This window comes from Poecilia formosa, unplaced genomic scaffold (assembly GCF_000485575.1).
Source record: "Poecilia formosa unplaced genomic scaffold, Poecilia_formosa-5.1.2 Scaffold45, whole genome shotgun sequence".
Classification (NCBI taxonomy): Eukaryota; Metazoa; Chordata; class Actinopteri; order Cyprinodontiformes; family Poeciliidae; genus Poecilia; species Poecilia formosa.
The window spans coordinates 2241878-2267044 of record NW_006799984.1 but is presented as its reverse complement, the minus strand read 5'-3'; the positions used below and the strand labels follow the sequence as shown (position 1 = coordinate 2267044).

Sequence of the window (25167 nt, the reverse complement as noted above, 5' to 3'; positions counted from 1 at the left end):
TCTAGTAAAGAAAGTCAGGTTTTTACATGTTTGCAGCTTCCTTTAGGAAACACACCAAGAGCTGAATGCTTACACTGGTGTTGCAATTAAATCTGAACACGACCTGCAATATGCAGCTAGTTGTGTTTAAGCTAGTGCTTTGTACAAATTACACACACTATGAGTGCAATGATTTGTTCATAGATATTATGTGTCCATAGTATGTCCAAGAATCACATGTTATTCTGTCATCAGTGCTGGTTTTTTTTAAATATCTGTTTTCACAATTCATAAAAAAAAATGTTATTTCATCTTTGCCATTTGCATTATTCTCGAAATTTTGCAGAGCCTCCTGTTGCTGGCTTTAATTTTACATTTTATTCTAAAAGTGTTAAGGGAGTACAGATGGAAATTAGCCTTTGGGGTACATCAAAGGCTAATTTGATGTACCCCATCAAATTAGCCTTTGATGGGGTACATCAAAGGCTAATTTGATGTACCCCATAAATGTTGGGTCCACCAACATTTATGTGTACTGTCCCTTTATTAAATAAAGAAGTAAAGAAAGAAATAAGCAGAACCTTGACACTCTAAGACAGCAGATTAACCTTTTGGAAACCCAAGTAACGCACTTGTCAGATTTACAGAGAAATCTCCCAAGAGAACATAAAAACATTTTGGGGGAAAAACAGACACAGAAGATGTTATCCTCTGTCTGTTTTAATGTTTTTTTGTTCTGGTCCTCAGCAACTACGTCTCTTCATGTTTTAGATGTTTCCCAGGTTTGGCTTGTTCTTTTGATTAATGGGTTATTATCAAGCTTGTGCTGAGTTTGATGATAAGCTGGGGAGGTAATCTAATCCTTGCCTTGCTTAAAGGCACAGTACATCCCAGCAGAGAGAAGATGGTTTCTTTCCCCCTCTGGAAACATTTGAAGTATTTTTCTTCCCTTGATTGTTTTAATTGACTCTTAATTTGTTCAAGAACAACAACAACAAAAAAATTCCACAAGTGAGATGCAAATAACCCCCCAACAGTGACAGAATTGGCTTTTTTAGAGCTGCTTTCATTGTCAGCTCTCGAGATGACGTAGTATAATAAAGCGATTTCCCTCTCGACAGTTTATCCTCTTTTATTCATGTAGAGTTCATTATACAACCCCTGAACTCCCTCCTGCAGGTTTCACAGCTCGTCTCTTAGCTGTCATAAGCTCCCAAAATGAGGCCACACTGTTTCATTTGAGGCTTTTCTAACTTTCCACAATCAGACATGCTTAAGTTTATTCTGTTTGTGTACGTTGAATAAGATATGTCATGATTCTTTTTAATTTATTCAGAGTTCTGGTGTTAAGACAAGAGAAGAGTCCAAACCTGAGAGTTTTCTTTGTTCAGGTAAACAAGTCTGCAACCATCTCTGCTCTGCTTTTAATATGGAAATACAGCGGCATTTTGCTGATTCTGTAACTGAAATGATGTAAAAGCTTCTTTCTTTCATTTATTCTTCTATTTGTTGAATCTCTTTTCATCTGGCAGGTGGACTGTGGGTCGGAAAACAACTATAATAGCTCTGCCTTTTATCTCTGAGTCAAAAATAAAGCATAAAGAAGGGGAACAAGCAGCGAGGCAGAAAAAAAAAGACAATCCTAAGCTCTTGCAAAAGTCTCAAAAGTAGCAAGATGACTAGTTAGTGTGATAACGAATAACTTTATGGAAATGTAAACTGGTGCAGAAAATTGAGCTTACATAAGTCTTCTGCTGGAACCCATTTCTGGTTATTCACATTAAAACATATTTAAAATTATCTTAAAATTATTTAAAGACTTGAATCTAAAAAGATTCAAGTCTTCAGAAAAAATCGATCCTTCCAGACTTACAGATTTAAATGAATATGTTTCTGTTTTTTTTTTATTTTATTATTATTTATTTCCATTGGGATGTGATGTGTTGCTTCATGAGTTCCTACTTCATGTTGGTTGACAGATTCTATTTAAATATTTTTATTATTCTACAGGTCTGGCAGTAATCAAACCTGAGTTTGACTTTTAAAATCCAACCAGAAAACGTGACTATTCAGACATTATCAATAATTTCATAAAGGGGGAAAAATAAAATTTACACATAACTCCCAGGTTGTTTGGGTCACGTTTATCCTTCATTAAGAAATTATAGACTATTTGAAAACTGTTTATGGAATTTAGTGGCGTTTTAGAGATCATTTGACTACAGATAAAGTTATCTAATTAAGTAATATTTAGAATATTTCAGCCGTTTAATTCCCGTTTCTTTGCTCATTAATCGGTCGTGTTGCATCAGGCTGTTGATTTGACTGAGGTCAAATCAACAGCCTGATTTGACTGTTCAAATCAGTTTGCTGAGCTCTGCATTTCTGCTTTACTAATGGCAATAAAATAAGGCAGATGGTTGTTCTTTTAGTACCATCATTCCTAAATTTAGACTTTTTAAAGCTCCTAAAAGAACTCACAATTTCAATATTTGTACATAAAGGTCAACTTTTATATTTTATTTAAATTTCTTTGAGAATAACACCTTATTTTTATTTTTTTTTTTGATTATTTAACATTTGCTTTCCAACTATAGTTAAGCAATTTATGAACGTACCTTTCTAACGTGGCTGGTAGCTTTCCATTTAGCTGTAGCACCACCCTGTGGTTATTTAAAGTACTGCAGAAGGCATGATCAAATCAGAATTCAAGAAAATTAAAGTTTTCTACAATATATATATGTATACATATTTATAATCGTCACCATAAATCTTAAATCTATGGTATCTATCTTAAATCTTAAAAAAAGATTTAAGTTTTTATTTATGCACTAAAAGCTCAATCTGTAGGATATTAACAGGCTTAAATCAGAAGCCTGTAAATATGCATATTCCAAACTGATGTAATACATGAAAAACTTGGACTATGTCTCTATGTTGCAAGGCTTTAACAGAACATTGCAGTTCTCGGTGGGATCATACTGAGATAAATATCACTTTAGCTACGTTTACAGAATGGAAAATCTGTCTTTTGCATTTAAAGTCCTGAGACTTTACTGAGACGCACCGCTTTGGGATCAGAACAGATGGTTTAGACATCACTGCTAAATGAACTAAAGAAAAATGAAACATTAACTCTGTTTGTTCATAAGGGAGGAAAACGTCTCACCTGCAAGATTATGTGAATCAAAGGTTGTTGAGTATGATTGATCCAAACATTTTCCAACTAAAGAGCAATTATGTTTTCAAAGAACATCTTAATTGTGGCCAAAACCAAGATGAAAAGACATTAGTGCAATCCACCAGGACCAGAAAATTCTGAGAAACATGATGCAGGCTGTGATTCCCTGGATAAGTTTTAGAAAAAGAAACCAATCAGTTTCTCAGGAAGAGTCTCTGCCTGGTATCTCCATGAAAATAAAATGTTCTTATGAGACAGAACAATATGCAGAACATTTTATCACACAAAAACATATTTTAAAGGCAGATACCCTGCTAACAAATTTCAGAAGATGTATTTTGGTGAACACATTTTGGGTAACAGGGGCCTATCCCATAATGTCTGACACTCTCTAGAGTAGTTTCAGATTTAAAACAGAATTTAAAAAAATAATCAACAACAAAGAAACGTGTGAATTTGAATGACTGAAACAAAACTGACATTTTTAAAACTGAACTACAAGATAATGGAAATCAAAATCTTTCACTAAATCTGAAAAACGGGGAATAAATTCAGTGTTTTGTTTTTACCAATAATTTTTTTTCACTTAAAGGTGACGTACGATGCTTCCTTGAACAACGTAGCATTTACACTCCCATATGAAAATGACTCCAAACAGACGTGCAGTTACACAACTGTCCATCCTTGTCTTTTCCAGCAGCCATTGTACAGCAGTAAAACTAGCTAAATGTGCTGGAGCTTAGCTTGGGTTGCTAGGTGACAGCCGCAGTTCCATTGGGGTTGCTAGGCAACAGGCAGTGCCTGTTGATTTGTGAAACGGTTCGTTTTCCAGATTCATTTTCCATATATCAAAAAACATCAACTTACTGCCAAAAACTGCATGGGTGTTTAAAAAAAACAACAAACAAACAATACAAAACAAAAAAATGCTCGAGCATTTAAAAGCAGTAAAGACCCAAATTTAAGCTTAAAAAAGTGCAGAGTGATTTAATACTTTTAGAATCATTTAAATTGAAAACATTTCTAACATTTAGTAGCAAACAAGTTGAATAGACACAGCACTTCAACAATGTCTCAGATAAATATATATTTTGGCTCCAGATGGGAACAGAGATGCTGGCTCCTGTTATTAGCACGCTAAGCTAATTACACAGTAGCAGGCATCTACACAGCCTAAATACACAGAGGTGACACGATAGCTTGGTAATTGTAAGTCCTTCAGCTTCTTCCTGTTTTTTCTGTGTGGATAAGCAGTCTGCCTTGGAAACGTGAACAGCAAACACCTGCAGCAGCAGCACAAACTCCTAATTAGCTATTATTTAAGAAATGCAGCCAGTTACAATCTCCTAATCACGTCTTTTTGGTGTTTTGGGAAGCAGGTTAGGGAGATGTGTGTTTTTTTGTTGTTATTTAAATATTTATACATGTAATATTTCTTTAATGGCTCCTTGCAAGCAGCAGCAGAGGTGTGGAGGCGAACGCGGTGGCTTACATAACAGTCATAATGTTGCATTAGGAGCTGGAGACGGTGAGGAAGAACATGGAATAACCACATCTGGTCTGCTTTATAAACCTCAGCAACAAGGACTGTGTTGATTAAACAGATTTCTCAAAAGTTCAGACTGGGCTTCGTGTAGCTTAAAAAGTTTCTGAGCACTTTAAAAATTCCCCTGAAGGAACATTTTCTCCTCTTCGTCAACGTGTTTCACTTTCTGCTTTATTATTCCTCATTAAAAATGCATCAGTTGGTGTAAACAAAGTGCCTGCAGCGGCAATCTGAAAACACAGTGTGCTGAGAAATCGTTTTCAGTTGGATATGTGTGTTTTTTTTAATTAATAAAAATAATAAATAAATTAAATAAAATAAGAAGCAGGAGCAATATCTTTAAAGTTTGGATTACAATTTTGAAACTAGGCAATACAAAGGGAGGATTCTGCAGAAAAATGAGATAAACAGACCAGAAATACTTATTTTAGCTATATGTAGTAGTGACGCACAATATATTGGCACTGACATCGGTATTGGCTGATGTTAGTCATTTTTTTAAGATATCAGTATCTTTCCAATAATTAAATTTGTGCCAATATTGTTTGAGTGAAACAATGAAGCAATTTATTCTCATTTTTTTACACCAACCTGACTTTATATCCCTTTTTGAATCCACTGGAGCTCTGCAGCCTGGACTGTTGCAGCTGTTAGATATACGATGCAAGTGTTTTGTTTTGTGTATAGGGGGGAAAAAGTTTCAGTAATACAAGTATAATGTCCACCCCTGTTATGAAATCACATCTGAACTCTTAGAGCAGATGAAGAAAGTGAGCAAGAGAGTTGACTGAAGTTCAAAAGTTCACTGTGTCGAGGCGATGAAATTCATCTGTGAACAGCTGCCAACGCTGCAGCACTCAGAACTGATGGGGTGTTAATAACACATGACTGTAAAAGCTTCATGTCAGGGTGGAAGAACTGAAATGTAATGATTTGGAAGAACAGAAATATGGACTCATGTTTTCCTAGAACTAAGAACATATTTAGATTTTAAATTCTTGAGGTGTTTTTTTTTAAGTATTTTAGGGGATCCACTGGATAAAAACAAAAAGTACAACCTAACCATGAAGTGGAATGGAAACTATAAGTGTTACTTAAATGTATTTCCAAATTAAAATCTAAAACTAGGTGCAGTGCTTAACTTTCCAAAAATGTGTTTTTTCCATATTTCTTAAAAGTGTCACCATGTTGTGACAATATAAAACAATCTTTGAAAAAAATCAAGCTCTTCCACCTACTCCTAATGCTACTATTGCCATCTATAATAATGCATTGCTCCCAGTTTAAAAACAACAAAACAATCAGAACAAGGAGGAGGATCTTAGTGCTGTTAATCATCCTCGTGTACAAGCTGGTCAATGTGCTAATGGAAGAGAAGGGAAGGTGGAAAGCTTTCCATCCATTCTGACTTTTGACCTCAAGAGATTAACTCTGAGATCACTTTAAAAAGTCAGGAATGTGAGGGGAAAAAAGAAATCAAAATTCTGAGAAAAAATTTCAGGATTCTGTGATTAGACTCAGAAGTCTGAGAGTTCTACGTGTTACCATGTTTTCTTTAAACTCAGCAACAAACTAACCTTAATCCCTTTCGACCAAGGAATGCAGAAGCACAAACCTGAGTTAAAGTTGCACCTTCTTCTCTTCATGCAGGTACAGCAGAAGAACAAACAACCCCCTCTGATAAAAGCTGGAGGCTGATGGGCCCTCTGTGGAGTCGAAATGACAGAAAGGGAGCAGATCTGGAAACACAAAGAACAGGAGGGAAGGAGAAAGGGATTTTCAGTGATGCAGCTTAATAAGCCAAGGAGGCAGATCAAGGTCTTCGTGAACTCTGCAGCGAACCTGGGAAGAACAATAACACGTTATCTCTCCTCTCAGGGGAGACATAATTGGCTGACTTGGTTACTAATACGTCATGTTCTGTTAACTGCTTCTCTTAAAGCTGTCAAGGTTGTTTTGGTGTTGCTAGTGATGCTCTGTCACAATGTGGAAGCTGGAGCACCCAAACATAGACGCAGGTATTGTAAGAAAAAAAGTTTTATGTGAGTAAAAGTAAAAACGCTGCTTAAGAGGAAAAGAGATCCAACACAGAAAGAAGAAGCGCACCATGGCATAAAGCATAACTGAAAACCTGGGGTTAATGTTTCATTTCATTTATCTACTGATAACATCACATCCAGGTTTAATATATTTTAGTTCCAGGTTGGAGAACGAGGATTAAATCACTGCTATAGACTCTGATTTGTATCAGTATAACCTTACACCCGGTGTGCTTTAAAGTTACCCATCTGAAGGGGCAGTATTAGGTATTCTCCATTCATAGTGCCATTCTATAGCACGATTTAGCTTTGCAATTTAATGCCTTGAAATTGGGCCTCTGTCTCTTTAGGTGAACATGTTGGCCTAACTATGTTGTAATTTCCTATTAACTAAAAAATTGCTGTTTGTGATATGTAAAAACTCATAATTACTTAATTTATATCTTTCGTGATATTTTTCACCCACAAACGTAGACGTTTTCTCACCTGTGCAGTTGTGCTATTTAACCAACTGTGCCCAAATCCGATACATGAAATAATTGTCTGTTCTCTCCTCGTCCTCTCTGTATTTCTCATTTCTCCAGTCTTCTTTTGAATTTTATTAAACCAAAATGTACTTTTATTTACTTCTCTTACTGTGTTTGCCATTCATCTTTAATTTTCTCTTTAATGTTTTACTAAAATTAACAACTGAGTTTCTAACAGCCTCTGTTGCTACCCTATGTACCATTTCTTTCCCTTTAGCACCATAACGAGCTGGTACTCATACAAAGTTAATTATTGAACCCATCATATTCATCCTCTGTAATACTTTTAGAATTTCTCTTAAAAATCTGGCCTGCTTTCTGAATAGTTACATTTTAAACTAACTAATGATAACAGGAACCTGAAATCTGAAAATTACTGATCTCACAGGTCTTATTTCTTCAAAACACTGAATAGCTAATAATTTTGCAAGCGTTCCACCTGTGTATAGTGAAAGTCCATCTTTTATGCTTTTTCTAATTTTAATATTAATCTCTGGAACAATGAAAGCTACTCAAACTCTCTCACGGTGCTTCTGATTAATTTCTCAGTAAAACGACTCACATTAATTTAAGTTTAATTGACCACCACAAAACTAAATAAATAAAAAAAAAAACATGGTGTTGTGTGAGATTCTTCTTAAACAGCCTGAAGTTCACACTATGTGAAATTTACATCGCTCAGTCCTACACAACTATTGTGGAGAATTTGGAAATATTTGCCCTTTATTTGCCAAAGTTAAATGGGGAAAACCAAATAAAAACAAAGCAGTTACATTAGAATTATAAGTCTTTATTGGTTTGCAATGTGATCATTCACAATTTTGTAACACATGTATTACGGCCATACTAAGAAAAAATAAAATTACAAAAATAAAGTCATAATATTACGAGAGTTTACATCTGCCCTACAGTTTTTGTCAATTTCCTTTTTGCAATGAAAGACACAGATTTATAAGAGCACAACAAACTGCTACAACCTTGTCTAGCAGCGTCTCCATCTCTCCCTCACAAGGTTCGATCATCTTGATGGGAAAGCTTGGACTTAATATTTTATATTTGTTGCAAACAGAACCAATAATTCTCCTAACATGGCTTCTAATGTGTGTTAGCCGTCTTGTTTCCTCAGCTGTCTTCTGATCCAGCTCACGGTGGCCGTCTGGTGATGACCTTTTGACCTCAGCACACACCATGTCCGTGTTCATGTTAAAACGCAGAAGTACGTCACGCGGCTGCAGTTTGTCCAGCAGACCACAGCTTTCTGTGATTTCTACACCAATGCCGCCCCCCCCTCCAGCCTCTGGAGGTGAAGGAAATGACTCCCTGCGGAGTGATGCCAGTGACGTATTTCACCATGTCACTGTGTCCGTCCCCTGACTCCATATTGGACGTTGTCTCCGTGGAAACCTCAAAGCAGTCGACGATCATGGCAAGCTGTCTTCCAAATGTCTCCAGGAACAGCTGAGGCATACTGGCCCACACCCGCTCTCTGTCCAGCCAGTGGACCAGAGAAGACATGCATGCATACAACGCAGCGACCATGTCCTCAAATGCAGGATTAGAGATTTCTTGCTACACGTTAAATAAATAACTTATCCGATCCACTGGAAAATTTTACTTCAGATGCATTAAGGTGAGGAGGACCATCCGAAAGTGAGTCAACTTTGTTGCAACCTGTGGGAGGAAAGGTTTGATGCGGCGCAACAAGACCTGAGAAGTGGAATGGCTCTGAAGTCTGGTGTAATATTTTACCTTTTTGTCACCCCTTAAGAACAGTTCTGTAAGATTAAGTTCAGTGAGTTCACTCTTTAGACTAGTGATTTGCTTCAAAGCACATTGGTCAAGCATGTTTTCCTCTGAATTTTCCTCGACAGGTAGTGAGAGGCCAGTTTCCTCCCGTTTCTCCTTTTCCTCTTGACATTTTTGCAAAACCTCGGCTGTGTGTGGCGTCTCTTGCTGCTCTTTTTCTTGCCTGACCTCCTTCTGGCCCAGCAGCAGAGACGATTTCCAGTCAGGATGGGTCGTTAGCATTTCATACGCTGGTTTTCCTGGAAAAACATTAACTGAGTCAGTCAAATTCAAAGACCTTAAACTGTAGCAAAATTTAAAGCGTAAAGACTGGAAAACTAAGTACAAGCCAAACCACGTAGAGAAACAAGAAAAAGACTCAAAGCAGTCTTAAATTCTGCTAATATTTATTTAGAATTAAAGTGATTTTAAACTGTAAGAAAAGCATGCATCTACTGTAACTGCTACACTTTGGTATAATACAAAAATATTTTAAATTAACTACCTTTTATGTTCACCGAAAGAAGAGTACAATTACCACACAGGAAATTAGATTAGTCATAAACTGTACTGATGTTAAGTTAAAGAGCTTAGAAGCATTGTTAAAAGTATTTTTTAAATGCAGATGCATTCTTTGTTACACGTGATAGAGTGTACAAAAGGAATGCTGATATTGCATTTTAGACAGTAAAATGTCTATTTTCTTATTTTTAAAAAATAATTTAAATTCAATTTAATTAATGGCAGAACAGTAAACAATGTTGCATGAGAAAAAACAGCAGCCAAAGTTTTGTACAAAGGTTTTCTAGCCACAGGCTAATTTGCAAATACAATTTAATTTTAAAAAAGTAATTATTTGTTAATTTGCACCATTTAATGTATGTTTAATATTGCATACATAGGCTTAAATAAAGAAAAATCTATTTGCCAGAATAATAAATAACTAAAACAATCATTAGTTGCAGCTTATTCAAGATCATGAATGTCCTCAAAGAGGTGATTGTAGAAGAATGTATTGAAAAAAAACACTATTATTAAATAATACATATTTTTATATTGACATCATTTGGCCCAATTTGGTCCAAAACTGCTTTATTTTGATTGATAAAATATAAATGAATGACACAGCTGTTATCTTGAAGGTTCTGTCAATGTGTGAGGGCCACCTGAAAAGTTAAGGCGGGCCAGATTTGGCCCCCGCGCCTTGAGTTTTACACACGCGCAGAATAGTATGTTTAAGAACCAGATACGCCAACTANACACGGGTAAAGCAAGAACTATAAAGCCTTTATTGGCCAGCAGAGAGGCCCTTTTCTCTGACATGAAGGTGCACAGATCCAACACAGCAGGAAATGGACCCTCTCCTAAAATCAAAAAGAAAACAAAAGGATGCTAAATACTCATTTATTAAAATGTAAAAGTCTGTTTGCCTATGAAAGGTGACCTATTATGCTTCCTTGACCAGGTTAGGATAAGTCTGCAGGCTACACAAAACATGTTCATTGCATTTTTTGGACAAAATCATTCGTAGATATTCTTTAAAAAAACTTCTGTTCAGCTCTTCCTATTTTGCGAAATGACAGGCAGTGCCTGATGATTTGTGACATTACATTCAAAATGTATTTGAAATAGCCCATTTTTTAGACACCAAAAAACATTAATTTACTGCCAAACAAAGACTGGATTTTTTCTTTTACAAGCAGATGAAACCCAAATGGAAGCACTAAAGCATGCAAAATGTAAACTTTGCATAATACGTCCCCTTTAATCATAAGGTTTGCAGCTCAGAGACATTTTTAAATTGACCTTTGGTGCATCTGTTAACTCATCATACTTTATGTTCTTTATAGAAAGTCTGCAGTGAAGATAAGTAAAAAACTGTTTAGGTTCTGATGGATAATGCTAATTAAAATACTTAATGAGGTCATCATTAATACCTGGCGGGGTAAACAGGACTCCTTGAATGTTGCCCTCTTTGACAGGAACTCGCCTGACTCCATCTCCAATGAGACGCCTCTCATTGGTCGCCTCGGCCAGCATCCCGCCCTCCTCCTCATGCACAGAGAAGTTCACCATGAAAGGTTCCAATGCTCTGTTCTTATAGAAATATTTGTGCAAGGCATCTGCCTTCAGTGACCTCAGCAGACCCATGGGTTCGACCCCGACGTAGCTCCCACTGAGCGAGGCATCTCTGCTCAGGTCGATCTCCCCTCTGCCGTCGGCGCGGTAGCTGGCCGAGGAATTGAACGCCACTCCTCTCTCGTCGGTGGATCTGGCTCTCAAGGTGACCACCTGCTTGGACCTCAGTCCGGCCACCGTCACCTGAACCGGCTCGTCAAATAAACACCTGGCACTGGGCAGCAGCCTCAGTCTGACCTGAGCTGACATGCTTCCTGAAGCTGAAAGAAAACAGTTTTCATGTTCATTACATTTTTTGCACAAAATCAAAAGTCTGAAAAGTCTGTTCAGTTCTGCCTGTTTTGATCTCTTTTCAGAATGAACTGGAGGACCTCTTGCCACTTTAAATCCAATTAAGCTGCTGCTTGCACATAAAAATGGCTCCAAGCAGATGTGCAATTATAGCACCATACATCTTTGAAAAGCAAAAGTGGAGACTTCTGCACAACCAAGAAGAATACAGCAAGTGGTTTCTGAATGGTGAGTCAACACAAAACACTTGTCTTTTCCAGTAGCCATTGTACAGTGCATACAGCAGTTAAACCAGCAGACCAAATGTCCTGGAGGTCAGTTTAGGTTGCTAGGTAACAGCACAGTGTAATTAAACAATCTGGAGGTTTATGAAATGGGTCATTTTCCAGACACCAAAAAACATTAACTGATTATCAAAAAAATAACTGGGTGTTTTTTTAAAAATCTTTGGAAAGTTTTTAGAAACAGTTGAAAACATTTATGGGATAAATATTTGCCAATGATTTTGTTTTTCTTTAATATGTGTTGTATATTTCCTTGTCTTGTTCTGTACTTTGCTGGTATTTCCACACTTTTCTGTTTTGCCATCGTTTTTTTCCTCTTTACTTGTTTTTTGTTGAAATTTTAAAGATAAGCATTGGCAGCTTAACTGGTAAAAGGATTTTACCAGTTTCCTGTTTGCAGGTTCTCTCCGGGCTCCTGGCTTCCTGCCACAGTCTAAAATCATGACCGTTTGGTTAATTGGTCTCTCTAAGTTCTCCTTAGGTGTGAGTAAAAAAAAAGAAAAGAAAAAAAAGTGAATTAATACCAAAAATTAATGTTGTGTTAGGGTTAGGGTTAGTTTCTCTCCAGGTCTCCCAGCTTCCTCTCACAATCCAAAAAGATTTTAGATGGATTCAAATTTTCAAGATGTAAACTTGTTTATAATATTATTATTACGAATATTACTATTATTAATATTCATATAATAATAAAATTATGTATAATATATATTCTATGTAATATAATACGTATCTATATATTATATTACTATGTAATATAATATGTATGTGTATATAAACCACAAGCAACACAGCTGCAGAAATCTATCAGGAGATTAGATTGTTGCGGTCAATTTCTACATTTTGGTGGAGAAGCTAATTAAAAACTCTTAGGAAGCTTATTTAAAAATATATTATTAACAGGTATGTGATGTAAAGCCCTCTTTGACAAAGTCAGCGTTAAAGTGTCATTAAGTCTCAGACATGACGCATANTATCAGGAGATTAGATTGTTGCGTCAATTTCTACATTTTGGTGGAGAAGCTAATTAAAAACTCTTAGGAAGCTTATTTAAAAATATATTATTAACAGGTCTGTGATGTAAAGCCCTCTTTGACAAAGTCAGCGTTAAAGTGCCATTAAGTCTCAGACATGACGCATAATTTCGAGTTACAAAACAAATGTGATTCAAATTATAATTTAAATTCTCTGTAAATATAGGTTAAAGGTCAGTGGGTAACAGAGCGAACTCCTGTTGCTAAAGACTCACAGGCAATACATGATGAATGTTTAAGCTTACTGTAAGCAAATGAATAACAGTGATGAGTGTATATTTACAACGCCAAGACATAGTTTGGGACTTTATTTACAGCCGAATTGTAAAAACATCTAAGCAAAAATAGGCAAAACTTTTCACTTTTTAAATTTATTTTGTGGCTATTGGAAAAACAAAATTAATTGTAACTTTCTTACGTCTGTAATCACACAAATATGTTTTCTTTTAGACGAATGTTGGAATCATTTACTCATCTTTTTGACAGTTATTTACGCTATATTTGCCTTTCATGCTAATATTTTGTGATAAAACAAACGTGACCGAACTTACCTATGAGTGGGACGTGTTTAGGTGCAGATGTCAGTTGTGACGAGAATTACTTACCCGATAGCTTGACTCCGTTTAACCATAGACATATGTCCATAGATATCAATACGTAGACCCCTGATGGAGCGCTGAGTCGTACGTAACAGCGTCCGCCATCTTCTATGTGGCATCAGAGCCATCGGAGCTCCTTAAGTCCTGTGCTGTGTGGACTTGTTTCAACCGTTTTACGAAACAAACTGGATTACCTTTCACAGGTAAGGATGAAAGATCAGAACTACTTGACTTTGCAGCCAGAAATTCGGTTCTAAGAAACCGAAAAATATATCCTATGTAGCTTAATTGGCCCGAAATAACCGCTGATTGTTAGCGTAGCAGCTAACGTTTTCACACTGTTTTCTAATGAGAGAGCTGATGAAAAACCACCGTTAGAGGAGAAGTTCATTAAAAACCAGAGGATTTAGTGAGGAAAGATCAGTCAAGATAAGAGCTGGAGCTGCTGTTCTTCAGTCTGTTTCCCAGCTCAGCTTCTATCATAGATGCTACGAGTCAGAGCCCAACATGCTGAAAATGTCTTTTTCTGAATGTGAAGTAAATATATTTTCTATTAGACTTTTGGATAATTTCTCTTTTATCCTTGGCTTTAGCCTGCGAACCAGGACGTCTCAGAAGTCATTGGAGTTCTCCCAGTGTGACCAGCAGACTGAGGCCCTGCCTGTGGCCAGTGTTCTCAGTATAATAAATAAATGTTTTATTCTTTCACTTTTTGTGTATTTTTAAGTATCTCAATCTGAAGTATTAGTGTGTTAATACAGCTTATGTAATGAAATAAAAATAATTTACTCTGTTAGAATTATTTTCACTCTTTGTGGTCAATAGCAGAGTTGACATACTGTAATAAATATTTTTTTTCTGGAAAAAAGTAAGAAAAATATGTAGTTTAATGTTTGGCAATGACTGATTTATAAATCAAGTCATTTCTCAATAATGTATAAAAAATAAATGCAAGAAAAATCATTTGTTTCTTGTCTTGAAACGTTAAATGTACATTAAATTATGGAATTATGTACATATGTTCTTTAATTGAACACTGTAAAAGTGTGTCTGTTCATCAATGTCATTATAAAAATGGTCAGAATAACTTCTATCAAATAAAAACATTGCGCTCTTTATTCAGAAATGCCCCAAAACAATTAAATAATCACATCAAAAGTTAGAAACTCTGTCTTTAGTCATTTCTTTGATTGCCAAAAATATTAATGTGTGAGAAAATATGTCAATGACAGGTATTAATTTACAATACTTTGTAGAACGGCACTTTGTGAAGTTCGGTCCATTTACTTGTATTAGCTTACTGGCACATATTCCACATTCAATATGGCGGACGCTGTTACGTATCGCAGCAACGGGCCGACCCGCCCCATGAGGGGTCTACGTATTTATGTCTATATGTCTATGCATTTAAGAGCCTGAAGAACTACGGGAACACCAAAGGCTCAAAAAGACTGATTTTGCCATTCTTGGTATGGAGTTTGAAAATCCTCCCTCTCTCTATGTAAGCCAGGGGTGTCCAAACTTTTTGAAAAGGGGGCCAGATTTGGTGTGTTAAAAATGTAGGGGGGGCCGACCTTGGCGATCGTTCTTTACATAGAACAGCAATATATTTAAACACATTTCAGCAAGCCATTCTGTGTTTCACATTTGCTTTTTAATTTAATTTCAGCGATCTTAAGCATGTCTTTTGGTTCATTTGAAACATGCATATCATATGCAATTGAATATTCACTTAACTTCACTTTTTTAACACTAACTTTTTTCTAACGGTTAAACAGAAATAATTGTACTCTTGAGTGCAAATTATATTTGAAACATAAACAAATATCTCACCTTTGCAGTTCAATATTTACAGAATTTTTTAATAAAATAACAGAGAAATTAACAAATAATAGTCATATCAACAAGTGCAGGACTCATTTGAAATATGACATATTAGTAACTGACAGATTTTGCCATTCTCAGTATGGAGTTTGAAAATCCTCCCTCTCTCTATGTAAGCATACATACACAGTTGGGTAGTAAATACAGTAAGCGTCACTTTTGCTAGTGGGTATTAAAGCGTACCTGAATGAAAATAAAGGGAACAGACCCTTTTTGATGGTAAAATGCATTCAAAAGTGCAGGGCCGGCCCAATGCATAGCAAACTAAGCGGCCGCGTAGGGCCCCGGGGCCAACAGGGGGCCCCTTAAGTGGGGTACAGATTTTTTTTTAGCAATAATTTCTATGTGACTATATTAACCAAAATACACAATTTCATTATGAAGTTGTAATTTTGTTTTTTACAATAATACATATTTGATCATGTATGTAGAAATCATTCTTTATATGGACAAAAATAAAACATACATTTCTCTCGGGGGGAACACTGTAGGCCGCAGTAGGTAATGTTTCACTGGTAATATGAGCTGCAATGAGCAGAGCGCATCCAAACATCCAAAGCTCCAATGGAAGATAAGTTAGCAAAACAATGGAAACAGGGAAAAGAACGATGAAGAATAGAAAAAAGTTCCAAGATGGAGGTATATTTGCTGCCACATATTGGACCTAGTGTAACACAGAAAATTAGAATATTAAAAAAAATTATTCCGGTTCCTTAAAAAACATGACTGTAATAAACTAGGGACAAGAAATTGTGTTTTCCCAAGAATGTGGTAAAAAAAAAAAAAAAGAAAAAACAATTAAAGGAATATATTTCAGGTGTGTTAGAGAAGGCATATATTTAAAAACTGTTCTGAGAAACATAAAAATCAGTTCTCAGAATGTTTTTTATTAGAATTAATGTTACGTAAAGCATTTAGTTAAAAAATCTACAAAAATTTTAATTTTTATGGCAATATGACAGTACTTCCACAAATTCACTTCCAGAAAATTCCCAACTTTCATGAATTAAAACCGTAGAAAACGACATAAAACCTATTTTTCCTCTAATTGATATTAACTGTAACAAACTTTTTAAGTTTTTGCCAGGGTTGCTGATGTTGGGAATTGGAGTTTTTGAGGTTGTTGTTTTTGATTATTTTTTTGTTGTTTATGCTGTTTTTCTGCAGTCTTCCACCAGTGGGATTCAGGAGGCTGCTGTCTCCTGGAGGGAGGTCTCAGGTGTTGTGTCGATGCTCATGCAAGCAATCGGCTTCATCTGCCAGAGTATAAGAGGAGCCGATCATCAGTCCTCCAGTGCCTGAGTGTTTGCCTGTTATGGTATTCTGCACCTCTCTGAGTTCTTCCAGTTTTTTCATCTGCGCTTACCTTTTGGTCTCCTCGTAGGTTTTTCTCTCATGGTGCCTTGGCTGATACCCATTGTGTTACTCGAGTTACTCACTTTCACGACTGAAAGTTTTCCAAGATTCTCTGGTACCTCATTCCATGGCTGGTGACGAACCGCTCCTCTTTCCACTACCTCTGCCATTTCTTGTCCGCCCTCCAACAAAAATATCAACCCACAGCTTCCAGCAATCGCGTTACTTCTCCGATCATCTGAACTTGGACTATACCTCTTCTCCCTCACCAGGGAACCTAGCTCCAGTGACCTTACCCTCCCCCCTGGCGGAGAATCCCAACCAGATCACTAAGCACTTTAACTATCATCATTTCTTTGTTTCAAAACTGTCAACTTGCCTCTTGTCTCCACTGCCTTCAGTGCTCCTTCAGTTACAGGACAAGAACCACACATTCAACTCATTCAGTATTTGTTCAAAAGAAACTTTATTCATCTGATTTTTCTCAGTCTCCTGAGTGTGTTCTGTATGTGGGTCAAGCGATTGGCTCCCATTATTACAACTGAAATATTTCTATTTGCTAAATGGTATAACAATAGTGATTTCAGTTAAAAACAGCTTTCAAAAACATGAGTTTATATAGATTGAATTAAGGTTTGCTTTATTAGCGGATTTTCAAACTGTACTCTAGCTTTTTTTTGTTTTATTTTTTTGGAGTAATGGATCTTCCTTTCAGCCCAAAACTCTCTTTTAGTTATCTTGGCTGGTTTTTGATTGAAGGACAGCAGCACTATAACTTGGATTTAATTTGAATTTTGTCACAGCTTAGGTGAGTTCTGAAGAACTCCTGGATCTTCCTCCATAGATGGACTTCAGCAGCAGCGTGGGCCTTGGGCTCCCCTCCCCACAGGACCGGCACACCTATGAACCCATGGAAGCTGGAAGGGCAGTACGGTCCAAACGGGGGCTCTAAACAATGCCCGGCTCCAGGGTAGCTCACACTCTCAAAGTTCTCCTTCCCATGACGCTTCAGTCTGTCCACCATCTCGTTCATGTAGGCCTTGCTGTCCCAGTTCAAGTCGTCCTCTGAAGCTACAAACAGGAAACGTGCACTTGCTCGTTCGATAGGCACCAGGGATGCCTTGTTTTCCTCCTTCAGAGGATCATGCATGGAATATTTGGTGACAAGGGCTCCCGACTCAGTGGAAAACATTTTGTCCATGTCAAACTTCAATGCTGAGAGAATCTGTCTATTCTTATAATACAGGGGTAAGGCTGTGTTAGCTGAGCAGCCGTTGATCCAGACCACAGCTTCAACTCCGGGCACAAAAGCAGCGAGAGAAAGCACAATGTCGCCCCCCTTGGATAGGGATATTACTCCAACTCCTTTACTGCTCACCTGCAAAAAACATGGAATTAAAAAATAATGACCAAAACAGACAGTTCAGGAATGAAAGGACTATTCAAATACACACTTCAACAGTTAGAAAAACTAACTACATTAAAAGAAAATGTGATTGCTTACTTTCAAGAGCACTTTAAAAGCTGATTGATATTTGGTCATTTAAAACAAAAGTTAGACACTTTATTAAGGTCATTAATTTATTTTTATTTTTTTTTAAATGTTTCCTTTTGTAACCATATTTTTTCTAATATGCTCTAGAGTCCAAACTTCCGGGTTCTTTGGAGGATTAGGAATAAAAATGAATTAAGAAATGAGAGAGACATTTGACAAAATATGTAATAAAACTATTAAAAATTTATTATTCTGGAAGGAATAGCTTCTCTTATTATTTACATTTAACCAAAATAAAAGGTTTACACCCTGCCCAAATTAAAGATGATTTTAAATCTAAATCTGGCAGGGATTTAGAACATTTTGAGTTTAACTAAGATTTCATTATGGGTTTATAGCAGATAGACAATAGAATTTTATTATTTACTTCAACCATGAGAAAAACAACAGAAACAAAATATAAATAAATAAAACAAAGTAAGCAACAACCAAAATACTCCAACAAAAACTAAGCGTAATAACAAACCATGTCTGAAAGGGAGACTCCTTGTCATTTTTAGGGTTGGGGTTAAATACCAGTTGATTTCAGTATCCAAAGAACCTTAAGAATGGATATTATACAATATGCTTACAGAGAAAGAAAAAATAAATAAATAGTTGAACAAAAAGGAATGGATGGATGGGCGAATCGATAGTCTGGAAAATGGATTGACAATAGAGGGATGGATTGTACATTTTTCAATGAGAGTTTATTCAGCAACAAAAAAATAAATGTATTCTATAGTGTGTTAAACATCTTTAAAGTTGTTGCCTGAAAGATTTGACCTGGGCCGACATGCCGTTGAATATAGAAGTTATGTCTTCTATAACCTGGTCCCAGAAAACAGGAGGAAGGATGAGATGTTGCATGTTGTCCAATTTCTTAGTTTGTTTCTTTAACATAAAGTGATTATATGGAAACTAGGAAACTTAATGTGTCTCGTCACCTTTGGCTGGTTTTGTAGGAACTGCACTGCTTCTTCGAAATCGTCCAGATTAATCCTTTCCAGTTTGGGTTTTCCAGCGAGTATGGGTAAAGCAAGAACTATATAGCCTTTATTGGCCAGCAGAGAGGCCCTTTTCTCTGACCTTAAGGAGCCCAGATCCAACACAGCAGGAAACGGACCCTCTCCTTTAAGCAAAAAGAAAACAAAAAGAAGTTAAACACTCATTTATTAAAATATAAAAGTCTGTTTACCTGTTAAAGGTGATCTATTATGCTTCAAAAGGATTGGTTAGGATAAGTCTGGGGGCTACACAAAACATGTTCATTGCATTTTTTGCAAAAAATCATTCTTAGTTAATGAGACTTCATTCTGCCCAGTTTTGCCTACTTTGAGCTCTTTTAGGGCCACTTGTCACTTTAAATCCAAAGAAGCTGCTGCTGGCCATGACCCCCAGCTCAACATTTACACTTGCATGATGCACAACTTTACATCTTTGTAAAGCAGAAGTGGAGCCTCCTGTATAATCAGCAAGGCTGTAGCAAGGGGTTTCTGAATGGTAAACAACAAAACAATCATATTTCAAGTAGCCATTGTAGTGCATGCAGGAGTAAAGCCAGCTGACCAAACGTGCTGGAGCTCAGCTAGGGTTGCTAGGTAACAGGCTGGGCTTTGCTGAGGTTGCTAAATGATGGGCAGTGCCTGATGATTAGTGACGTTACATTCAAAATGTTTTTGAAATGGCTCATTTTTAAGACACCAAAAAACATTAATTTACTGTCAAACAATAACTGGATGNTGAGGTCTAACCTGTTGACTGTGCTTAAAAAACAGCATCTTTAGAGATGCGTTCAGGGTCTCCATATAGAAAAAGGTACACAGTATAACAAAACGTCACTTTTGCTAGTGTGTGTTAAATCGAGAGCGTACCTGAATGAAAATGAAGGGAGCAGACCCTTTTTGATGGTAAAATGCAGTCGAAAGTGACGTCGTTCCTTCCAACTGCTGTTACCCAGGCCGTTCGGTTTCTCCTCGTCACCTCAGACATAAGCTTGTCTTCATGTTTTTCCACCTCGGAAAGCAGAAGAAACGCAGTCCGTCGTTTAATTTCTCTTCGTTCTTACCGTGTGAACGGCTGGAACAGCCGTGAATGCAGCAGCGATGGCCGGGCATGTCGGTGTTCCTCCACGAAGCCCAAAACTCAACAAAACAAGGCTGTTACAACCGTTTTCGCATATGCGTATTCGTATTCATATCTATGGTTACAACCATAACAATGTGGCGGATGTGACGTCAGTACTCCCGTCCACACGACGTTCTTCTTCTTTTTACCCTCCGTTTTGAGGGCATATTTGCTGCCACCTACTGGACCGTAGTGTAATACAGAAAATTGGAATATCATTTAACAAAATAACAGTAATAAACTATACAAGAAATTGTGTTTTCCCAAGAAAGCGATAAAAAATTAAAAATATATTTCAAGTGTGTTAGAGAAGAGATGTATTTAAAAGCATATGATAAGGTTTCAAAATGTTTTTATTACAATTAATGTTACAACAAGCATTTGGTTAAAAAGCTGCAAGAATTTTAATTTTTATGGCAATATGACAGTGCTCCTGTTTCACTTCCAGAAAAACCACAACTTTCATGAATTAAAACTGTAGAAAATGACATAAAACCTATTTTTCTTCTAATTGACATAAAATTGTAACAAACTTTCTATGTTTTGGTTGCTGAAATATTTCTATGGTTACTGAAATATTTCTATTTTCTAAATGGTATAACAATAGTGGTTTTAAACTGCTTTCAAAAACATGAGTTTATATAGATTGAGTTAAGGTTAATTGCACGTTTTAAAACTGTAAACTGGCTTTTTTAGTTATCTTGGCTTGTTTTTGTTTAAAGGACAGCAGCACTATAACTTGGATTTAATTTTAATTTTGTCACAGCTTAGGTGAGTTCTGAAGAACTCCTGGATCTTCCTCCATAGATGGACTTCAGCAGCAGTGTGGGCCTTGGGCTCCCCTCCCCACAGGACCGGCACACCTGTAACTGCATGGAAGCTGGAAGGGCAGTACGGTCCAAACGGGGGCTCTAAATAATGCCCGGCTCCAGGGTAGCTCACACTCTCAAAGTTCTCCTTCCCATGACGCTTCAGTCTGTCCACCATCGCGTTCATGTAGGCCTTGCTGTCCCAGTTCAAGTCGTCCTCTGAAGCTACAAACAGGAAACGTCCACTTGCACGTTCGATAGGCACCAGGGATGCCTTGTTTTCCTCCTTCAGAGGATCATGCATGCAATATTTGGTAACAAGGGCTCCAGACTCTGTGGAAATCACTTTGTTCATGTCAAACTTCAATGCTGAGAGAATCTGTCTATTCTTATAATACAGGGGAAAGGCTACGTTAGCGGAGCAGCCGTTGATCCAGATGACAGCCTGGACTCCTGGGAGGTACGATGCGACTGACAGAGCGAGATCTCCACTTTTAGAAAGGGAGATGACGCCGACTCCATTACTGCCCGCCTGGGGAAAAACAGGCAAGGTCAAATTAAAATGATTTGCATATTTCTCATGGGGTAGCTCAGCATTATTTGTAAAACGACGTAAACACAAAAACAACCCAAAAAGACCCAAGGAAGAAAATTAGGTCACCAAAAGAAAACAAAAAAAATCTTCGACTTTAATCTCAGAATTCAATCTCAGAATTCTGACTTTAATCTCAGAATTCAATCTCAGAATTCCGACTTTAATCTCGGAATTTACATTAGTATCAGAATTCTTTTTTTTTCCAGAATTTCAACTGTAATCTCAGGATTCTGGCTTTGTTTCCTCAGAATTTTGACTTTTTTTTCAAAGAATTCTGACTTTCAACTCAGAATTCTCAATCTGCGTCAATCTATGTCAAAATCCAAATAAATAACCAAACATTCTTAAGTGTATGCCCATTATGTTATGTCATAAATATAATCACATAACTGTTTCTTACTTGTTGATTTGTAAACCTGCTCTTTATCCACACTGAAAGCTCGTCCCAAATTTATTTGGTACATTCGAGTTTTAAGATTAGGTTTGCCTGATGGTGATTAAACAAATTAAACAATTCTGATTCTGGGAGAAAAGTAATAATTTTCAGATTAAAGTCAGAATTGTTTCTTTTCCTCTTCTGTATAGGACAAAGGTGCTAAAGTTATTAAAATATCAATGTTTTAATAACTGACCTTATCTTGGTTCTTTAGAAATTTGATGCATTCTTCAAAATAATCCAGATGGACTTCTTTAATGTTCTTGGGCAGGTCGTCGTGACCGTACAGCGCCACCGTCAGAACCAAGAATCCCCGGCTGGCCAGCAGAGCGGCTCTTTTCTCTGACAGACCGCCACCAAACGTGTACAGATCCAACACAGCAGGGAACGGCCCTTCTCCTGACGAAAAATAAACAATCCACTTCTTTGACCTTTCATTTTATAATTTTGTGGCCAACTTCTAAACTTTTTGTAATTTTAAGCTTCTGTTGATCCTAATATTACATGATTCCATTTTTTAGCAGCTGTAACAGAAAAAGATATAGAAACAGCACTGATAATATTAATTTTCAGTAATACCTGAATAACATTTATGGTATTTGCCTCAACTTTCAGTCTTTTTGCTATTGATTCCAGTCTGAGGGAGCAACAAACCTCTCTGCTTTAGGTATGGATTATAAATTCTGTGGAGAAATTTCTTCTCAAAGATTACCTGGTTTAACCTGGTAAGGTTGTAGGGGGGTTTTCCCCACATTTTTACTGGGTTTCCAGTAAAAATTACTATGATGATCCCGGAGACTCAGGACCTGAAGTTACCTCAATAAACTACTAATATTGCTTTATACTACAGGCTCACTATATGTAGTAGGTGCCCAGAATAAGTTCAAAACTTTTTCGTTTCCAAAAATAAAACAACCAATCTCGGTAACCAGCCAGTTTCTTGGTGCATTTTTGTTAAATGTGCTGCTTTTGCTACATTATCTATTGAACTTTAACAAAACTGAACCATATTATTCAAACTTTTAGCCAGAAAACATTAAAAGCAAGATTACTTTGCAAATTCAACAGAGATAACGCAACAAAGACCAACCTGGAGGAGTAAAAAGCACCCCACGAATATTCCCCTGTTTGACGGGAACTCGGCTGACCCCGTCTCCCATCAGAAACCTCTCATTCTTCACCTCAGCCAGCATCCCTCCCTCCTCTTCATGCACTGAGAAGTTCACCACATGGGGATTCAAGGCGTTTGTCTTCTGAAACCTCTTGTGCAGGACATCTGGCCTCATGGACCACAGCAGACCCATGGGTTCGACCCCAACGTAGTTCCCACTGAGGGAGGCGTCTCTGCTCAGGTCGATCTCCCCGCTGCCGTCTGCCCTGTAGGTGGCCGAGGAGCTGAAGACCACTCCCTTCTCGTCTGTGGATCTGGCTCTCATGGTGACCACCTGCTTGGATCTCAGACCGGCCACTTTCAACTGGATGGGCTCATCGAACAGACACCTGGCACTGGGCAGCAGCCTCAGCCTGACTTGATTGGACATCTGTGCTGTGGAACAAAATGCACAAAAGGTTTCATCAAATATTTTGACATTTTAAAGTGAACTTGCTGTTGACTTTTGCAGAGCAGATTTCAGAAATAGGTGAAAATTTAGCTTTTTAATTTATAATACAGAGGAGTGTTTCACTTGACTTAGTGAAATGTACAAATTATTTACTTTATTCACTCTTCATTAATCATGTTATAAGCAGAGTTGGGTAGTAAGTAGTTACATTTACTCAAATAGATTTACTTGATTAACTTTTTTGGAAAAAACAATACTTTTAAGAGTACAATTGAATACAATTTTTAGATAATCTGTTCACCTCTGTTTTTAAAGCACTCAGGCTAAAGTTCTGAGCATTAAAATGGGGACTTACAACACTGCGCTTCAACACAAATAGCTTACACTTAATACAGCTACAATTTACCCAAGTTAGCTATAAACTGAGTTGAAAACACATGTCTTTGTTGTTATTTCAACTTAATTAAAGCTTATTCAGGTCACTAACTTTCAATCACATTTCTAAACTTCTGAAGAATAAACAGTAAACAGTCGTACCTTGGCTAATGTCGTCCAAACTTCGGCATTTATTTGTCCTAAAAACACCTTAACGCCCTGCGTGAAAAACTTTGGGGGCTCACAGAATACCTTCAGCTACATGTAGTGGGACGAATTGGATGCCAGGTGTCCTCAATCTTGGAGGTCAGGCTTCCTTCTGCTACATTCAGCTACTGACCCGAATATAAACAAAAGCAACCGGAAGCGGTCTGCGTTTCTTCAAAATAAAAGCATAAAAGAACACTTTAAAAAAAATTATTAGAAATTTGTTGTAGATACAAACATGAAGCTGAAATTGGTTTCCGAATCAGGAAATGACTAAAGGGCGATTCTACCTAATTTTTCACTACCTTCAGCATATTTAATCTACTCTAGTTAAAAACATTTACAACACCTAGACTCTTCTAACCTGGACTAGATTATTCTCAACTAATAGCAGAATATTTCAAACCATGTTTGTGATTTGTGAAAACTTTTTTTCTGATTTGTGAAACTTCAATAAAGGCCAATTTTTACATCTTTTTTACACCAGGATGATATTAGAACAGCTCTAATTCCAAAACCACAACACCTAGACCAGGGGTGGCCAAGTCCAGTCCTCGAGAGCCACCATCCTGCAAGTTTTAGAAGTATCCTTACTCCAACAGACCGGGATCAGCTCTACAGAGGCCTGATAACGAGCCAGTCATTTGATTCAGGTGTGTTGAAGCAGGGATGCATCTGAAACTTGCAGGATGGCGGCTCTCGAGGACTGGACTTGGCCACCCCTGACCTAGACTCTTCCAACCTGGACTAGATTATTCTCAACCAATAGCAGATTATCTAACCATGTTTTCAGCCAGTCTTTTTGTTGGCTTAGTTTCCAAACACCTCACACAATTAATGTGAAGTTCTTATTATGACTTATTTAGAAGTTCTTATTATGA

At 37.1% G+C, this 25167-nt stretch overlaps 3 protein-coding genes across 10 annotated transcripts in view; all 3 read right to left on the bottom strand.

Moving 5' to 3' along the window:
- The window catches only part of LOC103138012 (zinc finger E-box-binding homeobox 1-like), a 103348-nt gene extending 82925 nt beyond the window's left edge, over positions 1-20423 (bottom strand). For both annotated transcript variants that reach the window (XM_016671478.1, XM_016671477.1), the window contains exons 1-2: positions 20244-20423; positions 6322-6445 (exon numbers count right to left, since the gene is read on the bottom strand). Coding sequence is in view for 1 of the 2 variants with exons in the window: in XM_016671477.1 (XP_016526963.1) it covers positions 6322-6352 (31 nt within the window). In the remaining variant the exon portion in view is untranslated. The remainder of the gene's footprint in view (positions 1-6321; positions 6446-20243) is intronic.
- On the bottom strand, positions 8494-13455 carry LOC103138036 (acyl-coenzyme A thioesterase 3-like). Its single transcript, XM_016671457.1, has 5 exons — positions 13408-13455; positions 10995-11456; positions 10314-10421; positions 9247-9317; positions 8494-8841 (listed from the first exon to the last, which is right to left on the bottom strand). The coding sequence occupies exons 1-5, from the start codon at positions 13445-13447 to the stop codon at positions 8494-8496; spliced, it is 1029 nt and encodes a 342-aa protein (XP_016526943.1). The 5' UTR covers positions 13448-13455.
- The window catches only part of LOC103138011 (acyl-coenzyme A thioesterase 1-like), a 9416-nt gene continuing 1509 nt past the window's right edge, over positions 17261-25167 (bottom strand). For 2 of the 7 annotated variants that reach the window (XM_016671479.1, XM_007552065.2), the window contains exons 2-4: positions 23233-23688; positions 22339-22541; positions 20638-21643 (exon numbers count right to left, since the gene is read on the bottom strand). In XM_016671479.1, the coding sequence (XP_016526965.1) occupies positions 21035-21643; positions 22339-22541; positions 23233-23683 (1263 nt within the window). In that variant the 5' untranslated portion in view covers positions 23684-23688 and the 3' untranslated portion in view covers positions 20638-21034. Of the gene's footprint in view, positions 18020-19122; positions 19308-20637; positions 21644-22338; positions 22542-23232; positions 23689-24241; positions 24408-25167 lie in introns of those variants that run through there. The other 5 variants (XM_007552064.2, XM_007552067.2, XM_016671480.1 and 2 more) reach the window with 5 other exon arrangements.